Raw genomic sequence first — 21,687 nt, forward strand, 5'->3', positions numbered from 1 at the left:
CTGCGGGGCCGATTCGGAGTCCATTAGAGTGCCGCCAGGCTTCCATTTTGACCTGTCAGATTTGTGAATTAAGTTCACCTGAATACCTTCCTCCCTCCATTATTCTTCATTCCAGCTTCATTCCCTTGCACCTTTTTCAGTCTACCAAATGTTTTTTCATATTCCCACTGATACGGTAGAAATGCAGAGGTGGCATTTTAAACCCTGTATGGAGAAAGGGTTCATAATTAGGTGAGGCCCAGAGCTCTGCTTTTATTGTAGAAAATCTCTCTGCTGTCTGTTCCTTTCTCCTCCATTTTCCTCACAAAGTGCCAGAGAATAGGACAATTATCCAATATATAATGGAGCCATTTCTCCTCCCTCGTCGGATTCCCACTTCTTTATAGCAGTCGATATGTTTTGATGTTTACGATGGAGTTTGATGTTTTCTTGTGGTGTGATGTTCTGTTTGAGCATTCTGTCTTGAGCTCTTGAGGAAGTAACCAGTTAGAAACATATTGCTCATCACCCAGCGGAGGCACACATCACATTTTTCTATTGCTCTTTTGTTCAGCTTCCTCACTCAATTTCTTGGCCCCTATGAAGCCAAGTTAGTAATTTTCCTGCTGCTAGCCTGAAAAAACGCCCTCATTTGCATCTTTATTGCCATTCATTTTAAGTTCATCAAGCTGGTTTTGATTCTATGTCCCCAAAGACGCCCATTTAATGCCTCAAATATGTCATTTAAAACATGAAAGCAAAAACTGGGGATTTTCACCTGACAGTGACAATGCACTCCTCCATAATTTCTTTGCCCTTTTTTCAGCCATGAGTCCCGTTCCCGAAGCTCTTGTGTACTTTGTGTAGCGTTCAATCTTTCAGTCGATATGACTATCAAATCCCCCCGTCCAATTCGGTTTAATGTGTTTGTCCTTTCGCTTCCTTTCTCTGCCCCTTGCATTTTCCAAATAGATTTTTCCTCCAATTTGCCCCCCCCCCCCCTACTGAGAGTAAAGCTTTTTACTCTGAATACCACGGACCTCATCTCCTGATATCTGCTCCGAAGCAGAGGAGGTGACAAGAGAACGAAAGGAAGAGCAGCGCGGGGTCCGTCGCTGATCTAATACAATTAATTTATCCATGAGCCTCATTGGATGTGAAAGACGTGAGGCACTGCCATGTTGTGTGGACTGCCGCAGCGCGCGGCTGACTCGTGTTTTAATCAGTCGCCGCCCCCTCCGACCCAACGCCCACACATTGGAGTCAGCCAGATCAAAAGGTTTCACATCCTCATCACGGCCTCCTGGACGGAGCTCATGGTTGACAGGCCCAGCTGGAATCAAACACATATTATAAGTGAGATAGCCGTTTCTATGGAGGGATCCCCTGCTGAGCCCATCCATATTACTGCAGCTGAATGGGGAAAATACTGCAGCGCCATTGACTGGAGAGTAATCCACACGTTGGTATTAAGCAAGTTGACACATTCATTCCCTTTAAAACCAACACCATCATATATTTAGCTGTAATCTGCAACCCTTCCTTTTTATTTTGGGCTTCATTAAAACTGTATACATATTCATCTCTTTGACCTTTCTTTGGAGGTGTTTGGCCTTTTGTCATCCCGGTCCCAGCGCCTCGTTTTCTGCATTTCTTTAACTTGATTATGTTGATATTTTTGCACACATTTGCATACCAGTGTTGGTTTGGTCTGAGCTGCAGGGGGAAACGAAGATATTGAAGCTGAAGAACCTGCGTCCTCAGGACTACGCCAATTACAGCTGCGTCGCTTCTGTCAGAAATGTGTGTGGGATCCCTGACCGCAGTGTTATCTTCAGACTCACCAATAAGACAGGTACTTAAGACCATTGACTTTTCTGCATTATGATTATATAATCTTACACCAAATTACTGTTTTTGCAGTTATTTTGATATTATTCCAAGTGTATTGCAAAATAAAAGCAGCTAAATCTATATAAATGTCTTATATAAGTGTCCTAATAAATATAGCACAGGCATGGAAACAGACAGATGAGGTGAACTGACGTATTCTGTAACTGTCATAACTGCCAAAGTTGTCCATCTCCTGCCAATTAAGACTCCACACTGTCTTCCTCCACAGCCTCGCCGTCCATCAAGCTGCTGGTGGAGGATCCTATCGTGGTGAATCCTGGCCAAACGGTGTCCTTGGTGTGCATCACCACAGGTGGAGAGCCGCCCCCCATTCTCGCCTGGATCAGCAGCAATGAGAGCCTGCCACAAAGGAGCGTGGTAAAGGGGGGCACGCTCACCCTTCCAGCCATCAGCTCAGACGAGTCGGGGGTCTACAGCTGCGTTGCCAGCAACAACGTGGGAAACCCGGCCAAGAAGTCCACCACCATTGTGGTGCGAGGTGAGGAGTCCAAAAAACCTTCAGTATGACAGAAATACAGGATTCAAGGATAAATGATTGGCATTATGCAACAAAGGGTTGCAGTATGAAAGGCGGTTGTTGCCTATTTGCTACACAAAGAAAGCAAAAACAGGAGAGCGTTCTGTCGTGTGTGTTTTAAATTAGCATCAGGAGGAATGTAGACAGCAGCAACTAAATAATTCTTTGTGCAGATAATATGGCCGGTATCATAACATTAGATCGTTTTATTTCACAATTTATTGATTTCTTAATATATTTAGCTGTGTTTATTAATATGATTATTCCATATTTAGTCTGAGAGAACTACAGGATAGATACTAAAGGATATATAATAAGCCTAAATATTGTGTAAGTCCCTTCTTTGCTGCCTGAGGATGGTGCACGTCTTGTATGACTGGGCACGATATTATTTCGTGTTTACTGTATTACTTTTGATTAATAATTTAGTTAAAGTTTGCTTGTATAGCTTTTTAATGTATTCACAGAGTTGCTGAGTGTCCTTCAGATGATGCGCTCACAGTTTGACCTTTACAAACACTCAGAGCATCAGATCTCACTGTCGGTTCTGCTCAGGCTACTTGAAGACCACCAAGGATAAACGCTGGAGGCAAAAGAGTGTAAAACCGTTAATTAAAAAAACATGGATTCAAAGAGTGGTTAACACAAGTTTAACAAGGGCAGCGGGGCGAGGGTCCATTGCTGCCTGTTTGCTCGTTATCAGGGGTAATGTTTTTTTCTCCAACCTGCTCTTTACCTGAGTGGCACAGCTGTAGCTCGTTACAGAAATGACCTTCATCAAAGTCCCTTTTTCCTGCATGTTGTCACATTGACCGCTCCCTGTCAACGCGGATACGCAGACGGTGAACGGTGCTTTTAGTTGTCAACAGACACATGTTATGTTACAGTAATGCTAAAATAACTACACTGAAGGTTAATACTCAAGACAGGATATTTTACCACCTGTAAAGAAGAGGCGTTTTGATATAAAACACGCACGGATGCGACATGATGCATGAGGAAATGAACTTTCTTAAATTGACTGCTGTTACTAAGCTGGAGGATTAAGGGTGGTGTGTGACTAGGCTTTCGTCTGTGACATAACAGAGGAATGTGAAACTGCAGGAACCTCTTGCAGGTGAATAAAAATATGTATTAATTAGTGAAAAGCCTTACAAGCAATACAGCATTCAGGGGATGATCCAAGAGTGAATTTTAACTTTCAAGAGAACATCCCACACACACACACACACACAAATGGAATCACATATCAGAGTTTAGCAGATTGGCTCGGAAAGTTTCTCACAGAGTTTTCTCCTTTCATCTGAGAGATTAAGCCACAGCTCCATCATCAGGTCGCTTCTGTGCTCAACCTGTTTGGAAGCATTTATTTATGCAGCCATATATTCCCCGGGATGAAAATCAAATCATCAACAAATCACTCCTGATGGCCCCCCCTGACAGATAAAACCCCTTCTCTGCATTGTGAAAGTGCCCATATAGTTGAGGACTCAGGAATTGAGAGGTTTACATCAAAGAGAAGGTGTCAGGTGTCCCATGGCAGTAAATAAGTCAGAGCACACTCACCGCGGGCAATCGCTGCAATAAATATCACTCTCTCATTGATGTGTCATACATCTGGAAATGACAATGGTTCTCTTATGGGATCTTGATCAAATATCATTAAAAACAAACACCCAACCTTCCTTAAATATATATGATGTTTGAATACACACTCATTGATCACATTGAGAGCAAAGTCTGCACTTGTTAAAAGTTAAACAGGACAAATAAACATTATTCTGCTTGACTGAATGTGTTGCTGCTGTAGATGTTTTCATGCAACGCCAGGCTTTATGAATCATCAATCCAGATACAAAAGTCTGATTATTAGCTCTTTAAAAACAATCACAGGTATAAAGGTGTATATGTTTGGTTACATTTCTGATTCATGACCTTCATGCAAAAGTCAGACATTGATGAACACCCATTGTGGCGACATGAACAGTGACCAGGACACTTGTGTATTCTCCTAAAGCCTAAAAGCCCTCACCAACGTGTGTGCGACTCAATCATTTACTGCAGATGTTTAAACAAAAGGCAATCAGACGGGAGGAGACTAAATAGATTAAAAACTGACACAAAATTCTGTTCAGAGTAAATCAATTTGGAGTGAAAACAAACTAAGCCAAAGAAATCTATGCAGTCTAAAAACTAAACAGAGAGATGCTTAAATGACACAATTAATCAATAGGTGCCAAAGCCAATTAAGGATCAATAAAGGAGGAAAATAAATTGGGAACATTCTCATGAGATTGATGAACAGTCTCTCTTGTCAGTGCAGTTGTGTGATCAATAGTTATAGAACTCCAGAGTGAGGGGGTGCTGTATGAATGGCGTCTAATCAACACAAAAAACTCTGTCCTGAGTCTGACCAACCGTCACTGAGAGCACAATTTGGATCAGCATACCATTAAATGACATGTCTTTTAGATACATTGATTATCAAAATGATTCAGAAAGACAAAGACACGCCTAAATGACAAGACCATTTCAGGGAGACACTCTGGAGTAAGCTCTGACAGAGAAAAGCAGTTCTGATTTAATTCTATTTCTGGGACAGACTGATGAACTATGAAAAACAGTCAGGATCGATGTCACATATCTCTCTGAGGCGTCAGGATCGGTCTCCTGAGTCTGATGAGCTGTCGCTGACGCAAATGCAATTTTGGGATCAACATGCACCAGATGACGAAGGGCGGGACGGTATATTAATAGACTACATTAGTCTGTTGAAATATATCATAGTTTTGATTTGTGTCCTAATAACATACAACCAGTTCAGCGGTGAAACAATGGAGACGTACAGCTCTCTGTAGCAGACATGCTCATGGTGAAAAAAAAAAATAGTTTGTGCAATACATCATACTTTCTCTCTGCTGTTACTGAGTGCATGAAAACAAGCTTGCAGCATCTTTTCATATTAAGGGGGCTGGTGGGTGGGATGGGGGGGGGGTGTTTGAATTTAGAAGAAAATTCTTCTTTTACGTATAAACCCACCAACATAGACCAAACTAATATTTGGAAGGTTTCACGACAGCGTTAACTTTTACACAATGTTACTTTCCCTGATGTGTGCTTTTGTTAATGGGTAGTGGGCACAACTAATACTGGATTTTCTATGCAGATGTTGATATTTGAGAGTTTAATTTGAATATACAAATCTTCCAATATTATTTTCTTTTAAATAATGAATAAATAAACAAACATATGAAACATTTTTTTAAAAGCTACTGTGAGGAACTGCCCCGCTTAGACCTGGTTCTGGTTCTCCTGGGCCTCTCCTTCTCACTAATGGTCTTGTTTACTTATGTAGGTCATATAGAGGCATCTCTATTAAATGGAGACTGTTTTATAACCAGTTTAAAGTTCCTCACAGCAACTTTAAAGGATACCTTAGAGTTTTTTATTCATTTTTTAGGAAGACAAACTGTGTTGATCCCTGAGGAGAAATTCCATTTTTTCACTCTGTTGTTATTTTTACACATTACACACACACACACATGCACAAACAGGACCTACTTATGCATTAATGGAGAGATTCTCCACTCGTTGCTCGGTACTTTGACCATGCGCTGGGACTTGAACATGCGCCCCTCCGGTTCCAAAGCCAAGTCCCACACAGACTGAGCACCTATACCAGCGATGAGTACTAAGTTAGACATTTTACAGTTGAAGAATGAACTTGTCATCAGCCGATATATCAGCGCGGGTGACAATAGTAGTGGACTTTGGTGAGTTAACACCGGTGCAGACAGTTTTACAGACCACTTCCAGACCCCATTAACTGGTTGAGATGGCCCTTAAAATGACAAAGCTGACCAGCGAGAACACAAATGTAGGCGGAGTGGAAAAGGGTGAAGTTGTAGCGCCAAGAATGGTTTTGAACCTGTCTACCGTTCTTTACCCACCTTCCTCTTAGCATGCAAATCAATCACGCATGATTGCAGTCAATCTCTATTGAAATTAGACAGGAAACAGTCATCGCACTGTACTCTATTTCCCCCCTAATGCCATTCTATTGTGACTAAATGAATTCTAACCGGGTAGTAATTAAGAAATGACATCGTGCTTTGTTCTCCTCTAAATCTCCCCAAGTTGCTCCTTCTCAATGTTGGCTAATTTTTAAATGAAAATCATGGTCATATTTGCACGTGTACATTGTGTATTCTTTTAATTGTGTTCGAACAAGACATTCAGTACAATCGCTCCACTGGCAACTTGTTACTGTCGTGATACTTTGAAGTGAGGAGAAAGGGAAAATTGAAAGAGGATAAGCCAGGCTCGAGGCTAGAGCACAGGCAGACCTTTAGTTGCTCTTTGTTTGTGTATGAATGTGTGTATGTGCAGAAAAGAGAGGCAACAGAAAAAGACTGCTGTCTGTGTCCTTATAAAACATTTTCTTCAGAATATCCCGACTGTAGGCTACAAAAGCAGTAGAAATAATTGCTCTGCTAATTGCTTACGTATGTATGTATGTGTGGCCATGAAGGGCTGAAATGTTTAGGGTTGCAAGCACTTGGGAAGAATTGCTGCATCCGTCTGTGCATGTGTGAATATGTTTTGATATGCATGTTCATATACTGCATGTGTACATGTGTTTTGCAGGGTCATCCTGTGGCCTCATTGTTGCATAGCTTGTTCAACCTCCTCTCCAGTCCTTGAGAAGCCCTCTCACACTGCTGTTGCCAAAGGGGGCTGTGTGTGTGAAAACACACATCTCTCCCCAGCAGATGGTAGCTTCTCTGGCCATACTGTCCCACCAGCCAGACTGCCTTCCAGGGCTTGGCCTTCTCCACAGCCTGCCCCAGCAGGCTACTGGCATCACATCACCCTGCTGACAAGATCCTTTTTATGGATTAAGGGTCCGCAACACGTCTTCAAATGCAGGTCAATACCCTGCCTTCCCCGGCCACTTCAGTCCACTCTGTCCTCCACAGACACACCAGTTTGTGATATATCCGCTGTGACAATGCAAAGATACTCTGCGCTGGTTGTTTCTTCCTTTCCTCTGTTGCTCAAATATGAGTCGGCAGCTCTCGCTTGGAGAGTTGGTGAATCGAGACAGGACTGTCTGTAGATGGTGTTGTTGAAATGGGCAGCTGGCCTCGCGTTTTGTTTTCATGTCTCCCTGCACACAGACGGAGACTCGGCGCATGTGTTTCCCGTCTTTTCGCTAAGCAATGTGTTTCCCCTCTTTGTGATGTAGAGAAATGAGCATTTCTGTAGCTATCAAAGATTGAAAATCAAACGCAGCCGCGTTGTCGTCGGATTTTCTCGACAATTCCCCCAGGGCCTCCTGACAAAATCAGGTATGAAGCTTTCACACCCTAAGACATCCATCATTCCCGACGCGCTAACGTAGACACAACTTATTCCGCGTACACACACTCACGCGTGAACACAAAGTCAAACACACTAGCTACCAACCACACTTTGTAACTCTGATTGGAAGCTTGCTGTTATTTATGGAGAAGCAAATGCAATCTTTTTCAGTGTGAGCTCCCCGCTGTTTATATTTAGACTGTTTTGGAGGGGAGAAAACAATCATGACGTGCCTGGTAAAAACCCGGCTGTCAGCATGTGAATCAACATGTGAATGACCCTTATCAAATTTGCTTTGGAATAAATTGGACGAAAGCTGAATACATCTCCATTCATGAATGCCAGATTCAATGGCTGGATGGCCAGAACTGGCACAGGCGGGCCGGTCTCTTGGGCTGCGGCCCTAAGGACCGCCTGTGTGTATTTGTATGTGTCTGTGCCTGTACATGTGAACGGCTCTGTCTTGTTTTGTGCATTCGATGCATGTGAATCCTTTTTGACATAAATTAAAGCCGGAGGTCCGCCTGAAGGTTGAGAGCAACATTTAGGACTCATTTTCTTCCTGCCAAAAGAATGGACACGTGTGAGTGGCCGTTATATCGTGAAGGTGCTGATGCATGGGGGAATGTGTCGCTGCTAATGTGAGGATACATGCGATAATAGGAAAATGAAAGGTGTTTTGGATGGCGGTGCCAGTGTGTGTTTGTTTGCAAGCGCATGTGAATGCCTTGTGTTTTGAGCCATGCTAATGCCCGTTGTCCTCTTTTTTTTGGTTAACCTTGAGCGGATGAGAGGAGGCAGAGGAGAGTGGCAGTTAGAGAGGCATCCATCTGGCTCTGAGAGATGAGTTCAGCTCCACATGCTGATATTCGCCGCAAGAGTGAATGGAGAGCCCAGGATGACGCCTGCTGAGAGACGGGCGGACAGGAGCGGCTGAAAAATGAGATGAACTGATGAGTAGAGAGGAGGATAATGATTCAGAGTGGGAACGGAGTGAGACACACGTTTTTCTTCGCATCCCCAGAGAATGGCGGGGGAAGTGCTCTGGAAAGAGTGGGGGCACATTCAAACGTAATTTCTCCTGCAGTGTTGCAGCGTTTGTGTCTGTGCATAAGTGAAGCCATTGTGTCTTTGTCATTTTGTGCCTACATACGTGTATGTCATAATCAGTATGTCAGGGCTGTGTGTACTTTTGCCCTGCTAAGAAGCTCCCCCGAGGTGGTATTGTAATCCTGCCGTGTGACATGAGCCTTCTGTAGAAGGAGGCCTCAACCAGGGCTTTTTTCTTTGTGTGATTATCTGCGCTTTTCATGTTCAGGCCACCCATTATTCTCACAGGCTATTAAAGCTATGGAGAATCATACAGGCTCGCTGCAGGGAAAAGCACTTCAGTTTGCAGTAGAAAAAAAAGAAAAAGAGAGACCACTGTAATTTGTTTGGTAATGATCCAAGAAAATGCCTTGAATATGAACTGTATAACCGATGAACCGCATGCAATCTTCGAGGCGAAATAGGATGCAGGAGACATGTAATTCAAATGTAGGCTCCATCTCTTCGCCTGATATTACCATGAAGAAAGTAGCTCCTGTAAGTGTCCCTGAAGTGGATGTTTTACTCCTTGGCATGTTGTCACAGCCAGGGTTCAATGACAGAAAACTCTGATGATGATAAAAGGAAACCAGCTTCCTAAATTCATCAATAATTCATGTAGAATTTGTTTGTGCGCAGGTTGACTTGTGTTTTGTGCCGCAGTGGCTGTGATACTGCCAATGTTTTTTTAAATAAGGCTTGATTTTCTACACCGGTGCCTGAGATATGTGTTTAAATTTTGCTTACTCTGCTGATGATTTCTTGCTTTGGTGTGCAACTTATGAAGGAGCTACTGCCAGAACAGCTTTGCGAACAAGTCTTGGTATGTCGTTAAGATATCGTGCTGTGAGAGTTTTCTATTCAACACAGAGTACAACCACTGAAGATGATCTTTATTAAGCTTACCATGTTTTTTCCCTAACCAACAGCTGACATCTTAAAAAAAATGTTACATAGTACTTCTTAAAGGTTAGAATCAAATCTCAGTCTTGACCTTTACAGGAGCTTACAACCACACATCTGCAGATGCAGTTTGCTCAGTTGTAGCAGTGTAAACACTGACCAATACATATCAGAAATCGATGTAAGTAACTGGTAGTTACTATAGTAGTTAACTACTATATAGAAATGTTATCAACATGCCATTTAAAGCACGCAATTCTAGTATAAAATCCGCCTGTGGCACAACAAACCCTTCTGGGTGTGTGAAAAGTTGACTTGTGCACTGACAGTTGAGTTAACAAGAGGAGCAGTTATCACTAAGTGAGTAAAGCTAGCATTAGCAGTAGGCTACCACCTGAAATGAAATGGAGTCAAACCTCATTGTGTTAGTTAAAATGCTGCACTTTTTTTAAATAGCAGTGTAAACAGTAGCTTTTACAAAACCAAACTAACTTTAGAGATGGATAAACTATGTTTGAACATGTGCTATCTCCACTTCCTCCACTGTCATTCAGCGTGGTCAAGACTTCGAGCCAGGCCTCTGATTAGCTGCTAATGCTACTGCATCACTTCCTGTGCTGCACTGTCGGCATGGCAGAAGACGTAACTTTCTGGAGTATTCAGTGTTTAAAACTCGAAGAAATAATTTATATATTTTAGTATCACTTCAAATATAAAGTTTAAATTGCGAATAACCGACTTGCGATGAATCGACTTTGAGTCGCTTCATACGATATCGTATCATTACGAAGCTTTTGTTTTGGATTGTGTATCTAGCTACATGTTGAATCATCTGAGAGAAAAAAACTCCAGAAAAAGCTATTTTTATTGTATTTATTTATCTATTGTATCGAAGAGTGTGTCTCCCCTACAGTACATACAGTGTCACATGTATATATAGACTCACTAACTCCAACCTTATACACACACACACTCTTGTGAGATAATAATGATATTGTGGAAATTGTAAAACAATATTCAGAGACACAGTTTGCCTCCAGAGCAAATTGGAAAGTTCTGTTTCTGAGCAGACCCTCGTTAAACATTCATATGACTTTTTGCCGTGATTTAGAAATGGGGAAGGAAGAGTGACAGTACATCATCACCCGACAAAGCCTCTCAACTCTGCTCTTCTCACCTCACACACTCCCCAGAATCCCTTTTAAAATACCTCTAGTTTTAGATTGTCTCCCATGCATAAGGGATCAGGCACAGTTTTAGTCACAGCTAAATTTGGTGCAACCAGGTGAAGTAATGCCCACTTATCTCTCGTGTACACAAATGTAGTCGATTTACAGAATACCTACCTGCTATTCAATATTTATGGTCAGATAAAATTGCAGGAGAGGAGGTTTGAATGTGGAGAAGGCAGGGAGGGTACCGATTCTGAAATATGCATGAGTGCACATGCAGCACCGGCCATTCTGGCGTGCGCTGCAGCTCTGTGCGGAAACGAGGGGAGTCATCGCGAGGGGAAGAGTGGGAAAAGTAGGGAACGGGAAAAAAAGAGCACCGAGATTTAACACTCTTACTCCCGGTTTAACTGGAATGAATCATGAATGATTATCTGTGGTTTGAGGAGTTTAAATGCACCTTTGCACCGACCACGGTAGACAATTTTTTTTAGCAAAATTGACTTCGAGTAAGTCTCACTTTGAGTTTGTCAAAACAACCTAAATCCATTAAACACAGTTTGAAAGAGTCGGTTGCAGATTTCAGACACTGTTTTTTTCATTTTTTAATGAAAATGTATTTGATAGTATAGCTCTGATGCTTGGTGGAGATGTTCTGATCAGTGTAATAATATAGCGGGTCTCCTCGGTATTCTGGTATTATCATAGATATTAAAAAGTGGAGCTTGGGCAGCCGGGTCAGTGTGGACTATTATCTGCTCTTCCCTTATGACATTGATGAGTCCAGAACTTGTTAATCATGAGTAGATGAAGAATATGATAATGGCCTAGTTTACTGTGCATGGCCTTTGACATAATACTATTATTAATATTATTCCTTTTGTATATAACTTAAAAAAATAAAAAACATTGTAATCAACGGTGGCTATCTTCGCCAGGTCTCCCTCGAAAAAGATCATTTCATCTCAAGATGAAAAATACAATTAAACCCAAAAGCTGCAACATCAAAAAATAGAAATAAAAAGTTATAGAGCAGGTAGACAGATACAACGAAAATACATAGTGTGTGCTAAGACGTTTAGAGCCAGTTACAGTGGTTTACAGCTGCAGCATTTTGAACAAGCCGGAGATGTGAGATTGATTTTTGACTGAGGCAGGTAATGTATAGAGATAGTTGCAAAAGCCTAGATGAGATGAAATAAAAGTATTATTTACCTTTTAAATCAGAGAGAATTGAGCACGAAATAAAAAGAACTAGGTTTTTTGAGACATTTCTTACTGCACAACTCTCTTCACCTGCTCCTCCAAAGTGAAGTCACTCTCAATATCACGCTTCTGTTTCTGGCCACCGGCCTTCTATTAATTGATAAGGCAATATATGTAAGTATGTAATTTCACTCTCCAAGCGGAGGGACAATTTTTGTGGACTCATTATGCGCTCATTGGCTGTGATAAAAAATAAGCTTTATTATGTTTTAGTCTTCTGTTCAGTTTTATGTTTTAGCTCCATTTTGATTAGGATTCCAGATCAGTCAACACCGTCACTTCACATGTAAAGCCAACCAATGCCAGCAGCAAGATCCTTTATATCACTTGAAGCTTGAAGCCCTGTAAGCTATTCAGCAATGTTTACACTCTGAAGGTCCATGTATTCATTTATGTTCCTTCAATCTGAATAGTTAGCAGTAAAGCGATGGACAGTTACTCAGAAATGTGAGCAATGAAAGGCTGACTTTTCTAAGGTTAATTAGTACCAGCTGACATTTTCCTACGCTATTGTGAAAAAAACCCTGAAAGGCATAGAACTTATAGTGAATGCTGCACATAAACTAATGACTGCGCCCTGTTTTCCTCATCCACCCTTTTCACTGTGGTATCAACTTGGCCAGCCAGTCATCAGTGAAAGTTCAGGGATGTGAAGTGGTTCGTAAGAAAGGGAATTTAAAAAAGGGCAAATGATGTAACACTTGACGTAACAGGTTTCTCCAGTTTGAGAGACAATTTACGTTTCACGATTAAAGCCCCGATCAGTGATTTGTGAATAGCTCCTCATCACATCAAGTGCAGATGGCCCTCGTTGTGATGGGGCACTTTAGAGTCTGATTCATCACATCCTGCGGTCAGTAAAGTGTATCTATGCAGCAACAGAATTGAATTCGGCCCAAAGGTCCAAGTTTGCACAGCAGCCCATCTTGGTGTTTTCTGCTGATAACATGCGTGTGTCGTTAAATACATCGAAGGTTAATATTCACCTAAAGCAGTGACCTACCTAATGAGTAAACGTATGCCAGTTGAAATGTATCAGTCATGGTGATGAGTGGATAGCTGATAATTGGGGTGACGCAGGTAACGTAGTTGTTAAATGATTATTCTATTGAGATTATAGAATTAAATTATAGATATTGAATTCTATTTAGGCAAATACAATGTATCCAACAGAACTAAAACGACGGCAGCAAAACAAACATTAAATAGAGTAGGCGATAGTCTGAAGCTGCTGACCAGTTTTTTTCTCAAGTAGGCCAACAATCACCGACATATAGAGTAGTTACTCACTCGAGCATTCTGTAATAGGGGATGATGTATAGAGGCAATCACATTCACCATTGCATACAGTGCATGTTGTCAAGGACGGACCATAAGTGATGTGGAAAACAAAAAATCTGCCTTACATTACCTCCAGAGCACTGACAGTTATTTCTTTGGCTCATTGGCTATTCACAACAGAAATAACTGACTACAAGCAACTGAAGAGAACGACCTAAATTCATGCGACTGACGGACAACTCCTCGAACAAAGATTAAATCTGGCCTTCCAGGGTGATTGTTAATTAAATGCCTGGTTGTGTCGCAGTTCTTGTAGCGGAGAGAATACACTTGAGACGAAGGAACGTAAAGAGAGAAAAGCAGTAAATTCAAATGTTTATCCGCTGTCACCTGTGACAGCACAATGGCTCATGAGATGTGTGTGTGTGTGTCTGCGTGTGTTTTGTGGATGAGATAATGCTTTCTTAAGAAGCAGCTTCCAACTCTGCTGAGGATGTCGCTGAGACGCAAAAACCTTTTCAAACTGTCAAGATATAAGTACATCTCTGTCTCCGGGTGTTTCCACTTTATGACGTGCGTGATTGACGGAAGATCTGCGTTTCCTTCCAGATATGCTCACCTAATGGCTTCCACCTCTGAGTTGGTATTGACTCATTAACTATGTGCTGCGTTGGTCGGCTTTAAGGAAATCGAATCTCGGCGTGTGCGTAGTAGATGTACGCCGTGATGCAGAGACGAACGTGGGTTGTAGGTAATGCCTTGTATTATATTCCATCCATAATCCATAAAGGTCACAGACATACACTGTTTACCATATTATGCTAATTGACACATTTTCCATGCTTGTGCTATTGAATTATACACAGCACGATTGATAGCTAGAGCTTCGGAGAATAAGAATATATGGGATACAAGAATGGATGCAAATGCACATCGGCTTTTGTGAGAATTTGTGTGTGTTGACATGATTTGTACTATTTGTATCTGACACGTGTCAGAAATCAAATTGTCTGCCTGCTGACGCTGATTTCAAACGCGAGGAGGAAGATCATGTCAAGGAAGCGTGTGTCACTCGTCTCTCCCCTCAATGTGCAGCTTGGCAGGCATCACAATGTTTTGCACATTCAATTTCCTGTGTTTAAATCTGACACGCAGGTTTTGTTTTCATTTTCCCTTTACCAAACTGAATATGATAATGTCACTCGAGAATTGCTAGATGAAAAGATTTCCATGGTGATTTCCATACATGTTTTTTTTTTTTTTTTTTTGCTGAGGAGATAAATTAAACAGCAGGCTCAGGGTTTGGAACCAATACAGCATGCATTATAATGAAATCATCTTTTTTTCTGTTCAGAGAAGCTATGCTTTGAAAATGGAGTTTGCAAACCAAATTGGATTAGAAATGGTGGAGATTTTGTGAGGTATCGCTCCAATTTCACAGTGTGTGTGTGTGTGTGTGTTTGCATGTGAGTGAGTATGTGTTTACCTGCTTGAATGCTGCAGGATTCTTCAGTCCGCAGCTATCAATATTAATGTTGACTCAAAGCTTTGGTCCTCAAAACAAGTATGGGATTCTGATTTATCTGTTAAGTTCTCTGTTTGACTCTGCTGCGCCACCAAAAGTCAAACTTTCAGTTTTTGTTTTTAAAAGAACAGTTACAGTTGTCACATCCATGTGTACTATTCCTCTTGTGGTTGAATACCTCTTTTATGACTCCACGACGTCTATACTGAAGTGACACATCTAAATGAGCAAAGACAGATGTGTTGCTCACGATGCCATCCTATCGGTCACATCGTAGCTGTAACACGATCCGGTCGTTCTGTGCATTTAGACAATGTGTGAAGTGATTAAAGGCTGAGCAGGTGAGTAACGCAGTCAGGTTTACTGCATATTCACTGGAGATGCATAACAACCGTTTACAGCCCAAGTGTGGACATTGAGCAAAGTAAAAAAAAAATCTATTTAAAGAAATCCATAAAGTCCTGTCTTTGGGATTACATCTTGCAAATCGCCTCAATATGACAAGCAGAGCCATAACCTACAGAGTGTCGCAGATTTTAATCTAGTTTTAATCAAATGGTTTGTTTCTTCACAGCTCTGAAAAAGGGGCGATTCTGGATCACCCCTGACCCCTACCACAACGACGACAACATCCAGATTGGACGCGAAGTCAAGATATCTTGTCAGGTATAGTTGCGCTGGCAGAGTAAACACACACACGTGTCTGCATTAAAAAAAAGACTCATGAATGCAACACAAATAACCACGTTGCTGAATGTGCTAGGTGGAGGCGACCCCACCAGAGGAGCTGACCTTTAGCTGGCTGAAAAACGGGCGTGCCCTGCGGAGCTCAGAGCGAATGGTCATCACCCAGACGGACCCCGACATCTCCCCCGGGACCACCAACCTGGACATCATAGACCTCAAGTTCACCGACTTCGGCACGTACACCTGCGTGGCCGCGCTGAAGGGAGGGGGCATCCCTGAGATCAGCATTGACGTCAACATCTCCTCCACAACTGGTGAGCCTCACACCCCTTTGTGTCAGTGACGCATCTACACACCTCCCCCCCAACACATTCGACACGCAGACGTCTCGTAGCTACGCTCGTCAAACACTCATGCTTGAAGATCACGAGAGACTGAGAATGACAAGGAAATAAAAAAACTGGGGCAGTGTTTCTTAGACTGTGGGGCTTTTTTAAAGGAAACACAATCTTAAGTCTTATTTTTGTAGTTTTTGCTATCAATCCAATCAGTTTTGATGTAATTTCACTGTAATCATGTCCAGCCAGGTTATATAAAACATTTATTTGGAAGTAAAAGCTAAGGACTATCTAATATACCTTTAGGTAAGTGATTGTACTGTACAGTATTATTAAAATCTGTGTGACGTAAATTCAAAAGTAGAAAATAATTGCTAAAAACATGTTCAAATAATCATTTATAGATATTTATATATAGTTAGATACATAGTATTCCAGCTAGTAAGTTGTAACAGATAGGAATGGTAGCAGAAATGTGAAATAAGACCAGGTTATAAGAAAAGGGAATTTTCCTTTGAATGGTCACTTCACCCAAATCATGTTTTCCCATGTATCTCTGGTGATTGTGTCAATGCAGACACGTTTCTTATTATCAGAACTAAAGCAGATAAAGGCAAAACTATCTGGTATTTTTGTGTGTGATTTGGGTGAACTGACCCTTTAAGCCCTTCGTCTCCACAGGATAAGAACGCTTGTATGTCTTCTTTAGACTGTTGCTCACTGCCTGAATGAACTCCAGTAATCTGTCCCAGCCTGAGGAATATTCACTGTCGTCTGCCATTTCGAGTTTTTACACACAGTCGTATCACAGCACCAACAATGAGAGTTCAATTGGACTCCTGTGAACCAAAGCTGACTCCATCAGTCCGACTAATCAGAGACTAAACATCCATCGTCTTCCCATCTAATTGACTGCTTCCACCACTGTTCCGACTAACGTTTGTATACATGTATACAGCATGTTAATAACACAACATACCAGTCCACCTTGTCTACTGAGCTGCATCGTTCCAGTTTCAACCCTGGCATGTTGAGTAGTCTCGTTACAGCAGCTGTTCATCGTGTCTTTCAGATACATAGGTGCTTTTATACTGAAATCTTTCAAGCTTTAAAAGTGTAATCAAAAGACAAAATCTGCTGTCAAACATCCATTTTCTATCTATTGTTTTAGATTTCAACATCAATCAACCATCTCCCTGTCAGACTTTAAAAAGAAAGATGCCCGGAAGAGCTTCACAGGCAACAAAAGAGAGCCTTCATTTTTCGAAGATTGCGACATAGCACACTGAGTACAGTTAACAATGCGTTTTGTGCTTACTCACTTCCTGCAGGCTCTGCAATAATGGTGAAACGCAGTGACAGAGACAAAGTTATGACAAGCGTAATGGGACAGGAGTGGTGTTTTTTTTTTTGTCTGTAATCTCCCGTGTGAGGTCAATCAGTGTGCAGCAAATGTGCGGTAATGCTCCGGTGTCAACGGGCATTACTTCATCGCTCATAGAGGGGTGTGAGGAGTCTGTGTGAGGAGTCTCCTGCTTACCGCTTACTCAGTCATCCCACTTTTTCAGATTTTCCATGTGGGGGACTCCCATGTGTTGGTGTTGCCGCTGGCTGAGGAGATATCTGTTTGCTTTGACTTTCCTGGCGTGTGTTTCGGTACTGATAAGTGACTTTAAAGTTGTGTGATATTTTGCGACTTGTGATTGGGTTCATAGCGAGCTTTATTTCCACATTTTCACATTCCCGCTGCACCCTTACCAGTCAATGTCTATCGCATACACACACCTCGCTACCAATCACAGCGTGAACATGAAAGCAGTGTGTCAACCTTGGGTGCATAATTATTGTTAGATAATCCTTTGATAATCCCTGAGCTATAAAACAGTGCGATCAATCGCACCTGCCAAGATTGTTTCCTCATTATCTTTTAAGTAGTGCAGTCTTTTCTTTTGGAGTGTCTGGGTGATGGCAATGCATTAACACAGACCCTTTAATGTGTAAAAAAAAAATAAATGTGCTGCTGTCTGACTGAGGAAATAACCGAGGAAATGACTGACTCTATTGTGATCATATGGAATGAAAGGTTTCCTTAAGGCTTCGCTGTGATTACTTTTTAAGCTTTCATTGTTCCAGTCAGACGTGCGGGTATGAAATATTATGAAATGGTTGCACTGTCATAAAGCGGTTCCTGTCGTAGGAAATATTGTGTTGAATTTTGCTTCTGCCGGTAACAATTCCTGCCGCATTAGCTGAATGTGGCTGGGCTTTTCCCCTGGAGAATGCGTGTGATGTTGTCAGTCGGATTGAAGCCATGAACCAGAGAAGTGTCTTCAACCGAGGGGCACATTGTTGTCTACTAAAGCGTAGCGTAAGGTGGTTACGACGGGCCCCAGTGCGCATGATTATGTCGGGGGCCTAGTTACTTACTCTTGCTTTTATTTTGAAGGGCTCAGCTTGTCGGTCTTGACAGATTTTGCAGCTAAACTAGCGACAGTATATCATCTCGTCACGTTATGAAATAGAGACTTTGGACAACATCAACATACATGTTACCCAGCAATCATCATTGCATATCTGTATCAGGCAACCTCCGGTTCTGAGGAGTGAAGCCAATGCAAAAGTGCCTAAAATTGCATTCTCTCTACTGGCCATCAGGGGGCGACTCTTGTGGTTGCAAAAGGAAGTCAGTCATGCACTACTAGAGACGTATACGGCGTCCCTACGTCAGTCCTCCTTAGTCCAAATATGGTCACTTCCGTTCACTGGTTGCCATGAATCAAGATGGCGCCACTCGATATATAATGTGTGTTTTTCTTTGAACACAGGCATATTTCTTTCATATTTTCTGAATCGATCTCAAGAGCCCAAATCTCCAGTCTGCTCACTGTTGTCGGGCCCATTCTCTCCATGAGCCCTCCACCCCATGGGCCCCCAGTGTCTTTATTCAGGCCCCTGACTAAAGCTCCTTATGCCTCCGCCTTGCCATTCCCCTGCAGCCTGTTTTGAGGTGTATAAGCCTAGTTTTTGTTCCTCTGCCTTTTCTCCTGAAGGAAGAAAGCCCGAGTCTCAATTAGAAGTCTTAATAAAAGCATTTAGAGGAGATTACACTGCAGGTCTGCCAGGGTTTCGTGCTGGTAAAGTGGTTGGAAGGAGATTGGGCCTAAAGTGTCTCTCGTCTGAACACTTTGGAGCTTGCTGACTGTTCGAGCATTGGCTCCAGTTCCAGATTCCAAACCCGGATTTAGCCCCAGCCCACAGCAAGCCTTTATAAAAGAGAATATTTTCTATGTTTCATTCTTTCAACTTTTGATGAATACAGATTTCAACAGCCCTTCGTGATTTCTCCCTTTTGCAAAAACAGCGCTAATATTTACTATCATGACGCACTCATGGAATAAGCATCTTCTTTTCTCGTCGGAGCTCCCAGAGACTGCGAGGCTAATACTTATTTATGAGCGTGGTCTGCAAACGAGGACACAGACCTCCCCTTTGGATACTGTCAGGATTAAGAACCGCAAGACACAGGAACAGCTGAAAAGAGTTACGAGCATTAGTGTAAAACATAAAACATCCCATAAACTTCTAACAGCTGATTATTCCTCTCATTAGTCTGCATGTTAAATGTGTGTTTAGTTGGTGCGTCTTGCTGGATTATTGTGAGATGATGCAATTATTGCCATTCTATGGCTCTGGCTCTGAAATGGCATTTGGCTTCAGATTGGAACCACCATTGGGACCATCTTCGAGATAAATTTTAATAGCATGAAGAGTTATTACGGGTGGATTGTTGACATTTAAAGCTGATATCTGCTTATTGCACTCTGTGTTATAATTACTACAAACACTGGATTCCACCGCCTTTATTCAAGAAAACGACATTACTGCGGCAAGAATAGTCTCTGTTTGTACATCAAAGCATCAGCACACGGCAGTAGCTCATCCTCAGTCTGGTTGATAATCACAAAGTAAGTATTAGGATTGAAAGTCACCTCTCTCTTTCTTCCGTGATGAGTTCCCCAATTAGCATCCCGCTCACACCTGAAACTCTGGCACCACCCAGTGTTTCCGTCAATCTAAAGAATCACTGCAGTTAATGAATTAAGCAAATCAATTAAGTGCTCAGTTGATTAAAAAATGAGCTGGTTTAATAAACACAAAGTACAGCTCTTTTTTTTTTCTTGCGAAATTAGTTTGAGTCATCCAGAGCTTGCAGCAGGCCCGCTCGTCTCAGTCTATCCTCCTTTCAACCGTCCTATTGTCTGTTTGACTCTGATTCGTCATGAGATGCCATCATCTGAGTGACCGCGCCACATGTGACTCTAAGGAGGGGCAGACCGCTGGCTAATGTGCTTGTTTCAGCAGCAAATTCACTGACCCCGATAAAGAGAAACCTGGTCTGCGTCCTGACTCACCTACAGGGTGCAAAGGTTCAACTGCTGTTTGGTATCTGTGGGTGGAAACAACTTGTTCGCTGCTTTTGTTTGGACATGTCGAGTTTTCATAGAATGTCGGTCTTTTGTTGATGTTGGACAAATGTCCATTTTCTTTCATTGCATTGTTATTACTAGTCATTGGTTTTTATTGTTTGGACAGGAGGAAATGCAGCCGGTCCAACAATCGTCTGAAAAAACACTGAAAAATATGACACAATATCTTGTAATATCCTGTAAAAATACTGTGAGCAGTGTATCGTACTTTTGCAATGTGTCTGCTTTTTGCTTTGTTGAAAGATCCATTTTCAATTGGTACAACAAGTGCTAAGAGTTCATCTTGTTTTCTATTGACCATTTGCTAAGCCCCGCCCCTTTAGTTACTTCGGTTGTGTCTAGTTGTGGTCCCTAAACTCGGATTGGACAATTACTGTTCAGGGTAGCGAAGCGTCAGTTAGGTGGCATATTATGTTTGTACTAATAAAACTGAAACATAGAGGGAATGCAAACCCTGTACAATAAAAAGATGGTCCGGTCCATTCATTGAAATCAATGAAAGCCTAAGTGCTTAACCTTAAAACCTGAAGTTGAAACTCTTAAGATACACAATTAGGATGGTTACTGTGAACTGAGCTCAAATAATAACATCTGAGAGCAGTAAATCCCAGCATTGGACCAACAAGCCAACAGAGGTCCAGAAACCGGCCCGGTGAGCTGTGAACTGGGATGAAGGGGCCTAACAGCTGTCTCAAAGCTGGGATGCTGTCCTGTGAAATCTGCCATATGACAACAGTAGATGCCATGGTCATGCCACTTCTACAAGGATGGACATATAACCACCTGGCAGCATATGTCAGCACATCTGGGATGTTGCTGCAGAACAGTGTAAAAAAAAACATTCATGGCAGAAGTGTAGTGGTTACAACTGTAGGTAGACTATGCTGTCACCAGTTTTCACTTTAGTCCATAAAATATGTGAATAGGACTAGATAACTTGGCACATTGTTTAGCCCCAACTGCACCACCTAAAGTCATGCTTTATGGAGGTGGCCATCTGGGAAATCACCTCCCTGTCCAGTTGGGAAAAACCTGAGGGGAACATGCATAGAAAACCCTCTCTCCCCTCCCTCATTAACTACTGTCAATGCCCCTTGAGCAATGTACATAAACTCTGGTCCTTCCTGGGAGTTGCTTACTACTTAGCAGCAGGCAAAGTGCTGGT

General features: G+C 42.0%; 1 protein-coding gene across 1 annotated transcript in view; it reads left to right on the top strand.

Moving 5' to 3' along the window:
* Nucleotides 1–21,687, top strand: part of LOC306710996 (MAM domain-containing glycosylphosphatidylinositol anchor protein 2) — a gene marked incomplete at its 3' end in the record, with an annotated part of 152,364 nt that overhangs the window by 78,106 nt on the left and 52,571 nt on the right. Inside the window, exons 5-8 of the mRNA XM_079179762.1 lie at nt 1,702–1,834; nt 2,102–2,371; nt 15,585–15,676; nt 15,774–16,011. Of these exons, the coding sequence (XP_079035888.1) occupies nt 1,702–1,834; nt 2,102–2,371; nt 15,585–15,676; nt 15,774–16,011 (733 nt within the window). The remainder of the gene's footprint in view (nt 1–1,701; nt 1,835–2,101; nt 2,372–15,584; nt 15,677–15,773; nt 16,012–21,687) is intronic.

This window comes from Pholis gunnellus (genome assembly GCF_910591455.1).
Source record: "Pholis gunnellus genome assembly, chromosome: 19".
In the NCBI taxonomy this organism is placed as follows: Eukaryota; Metazoa; Chordata; class Actinopteri; order Perciformes; family Pholidae; genus Pholis; species Pholis gunnellus.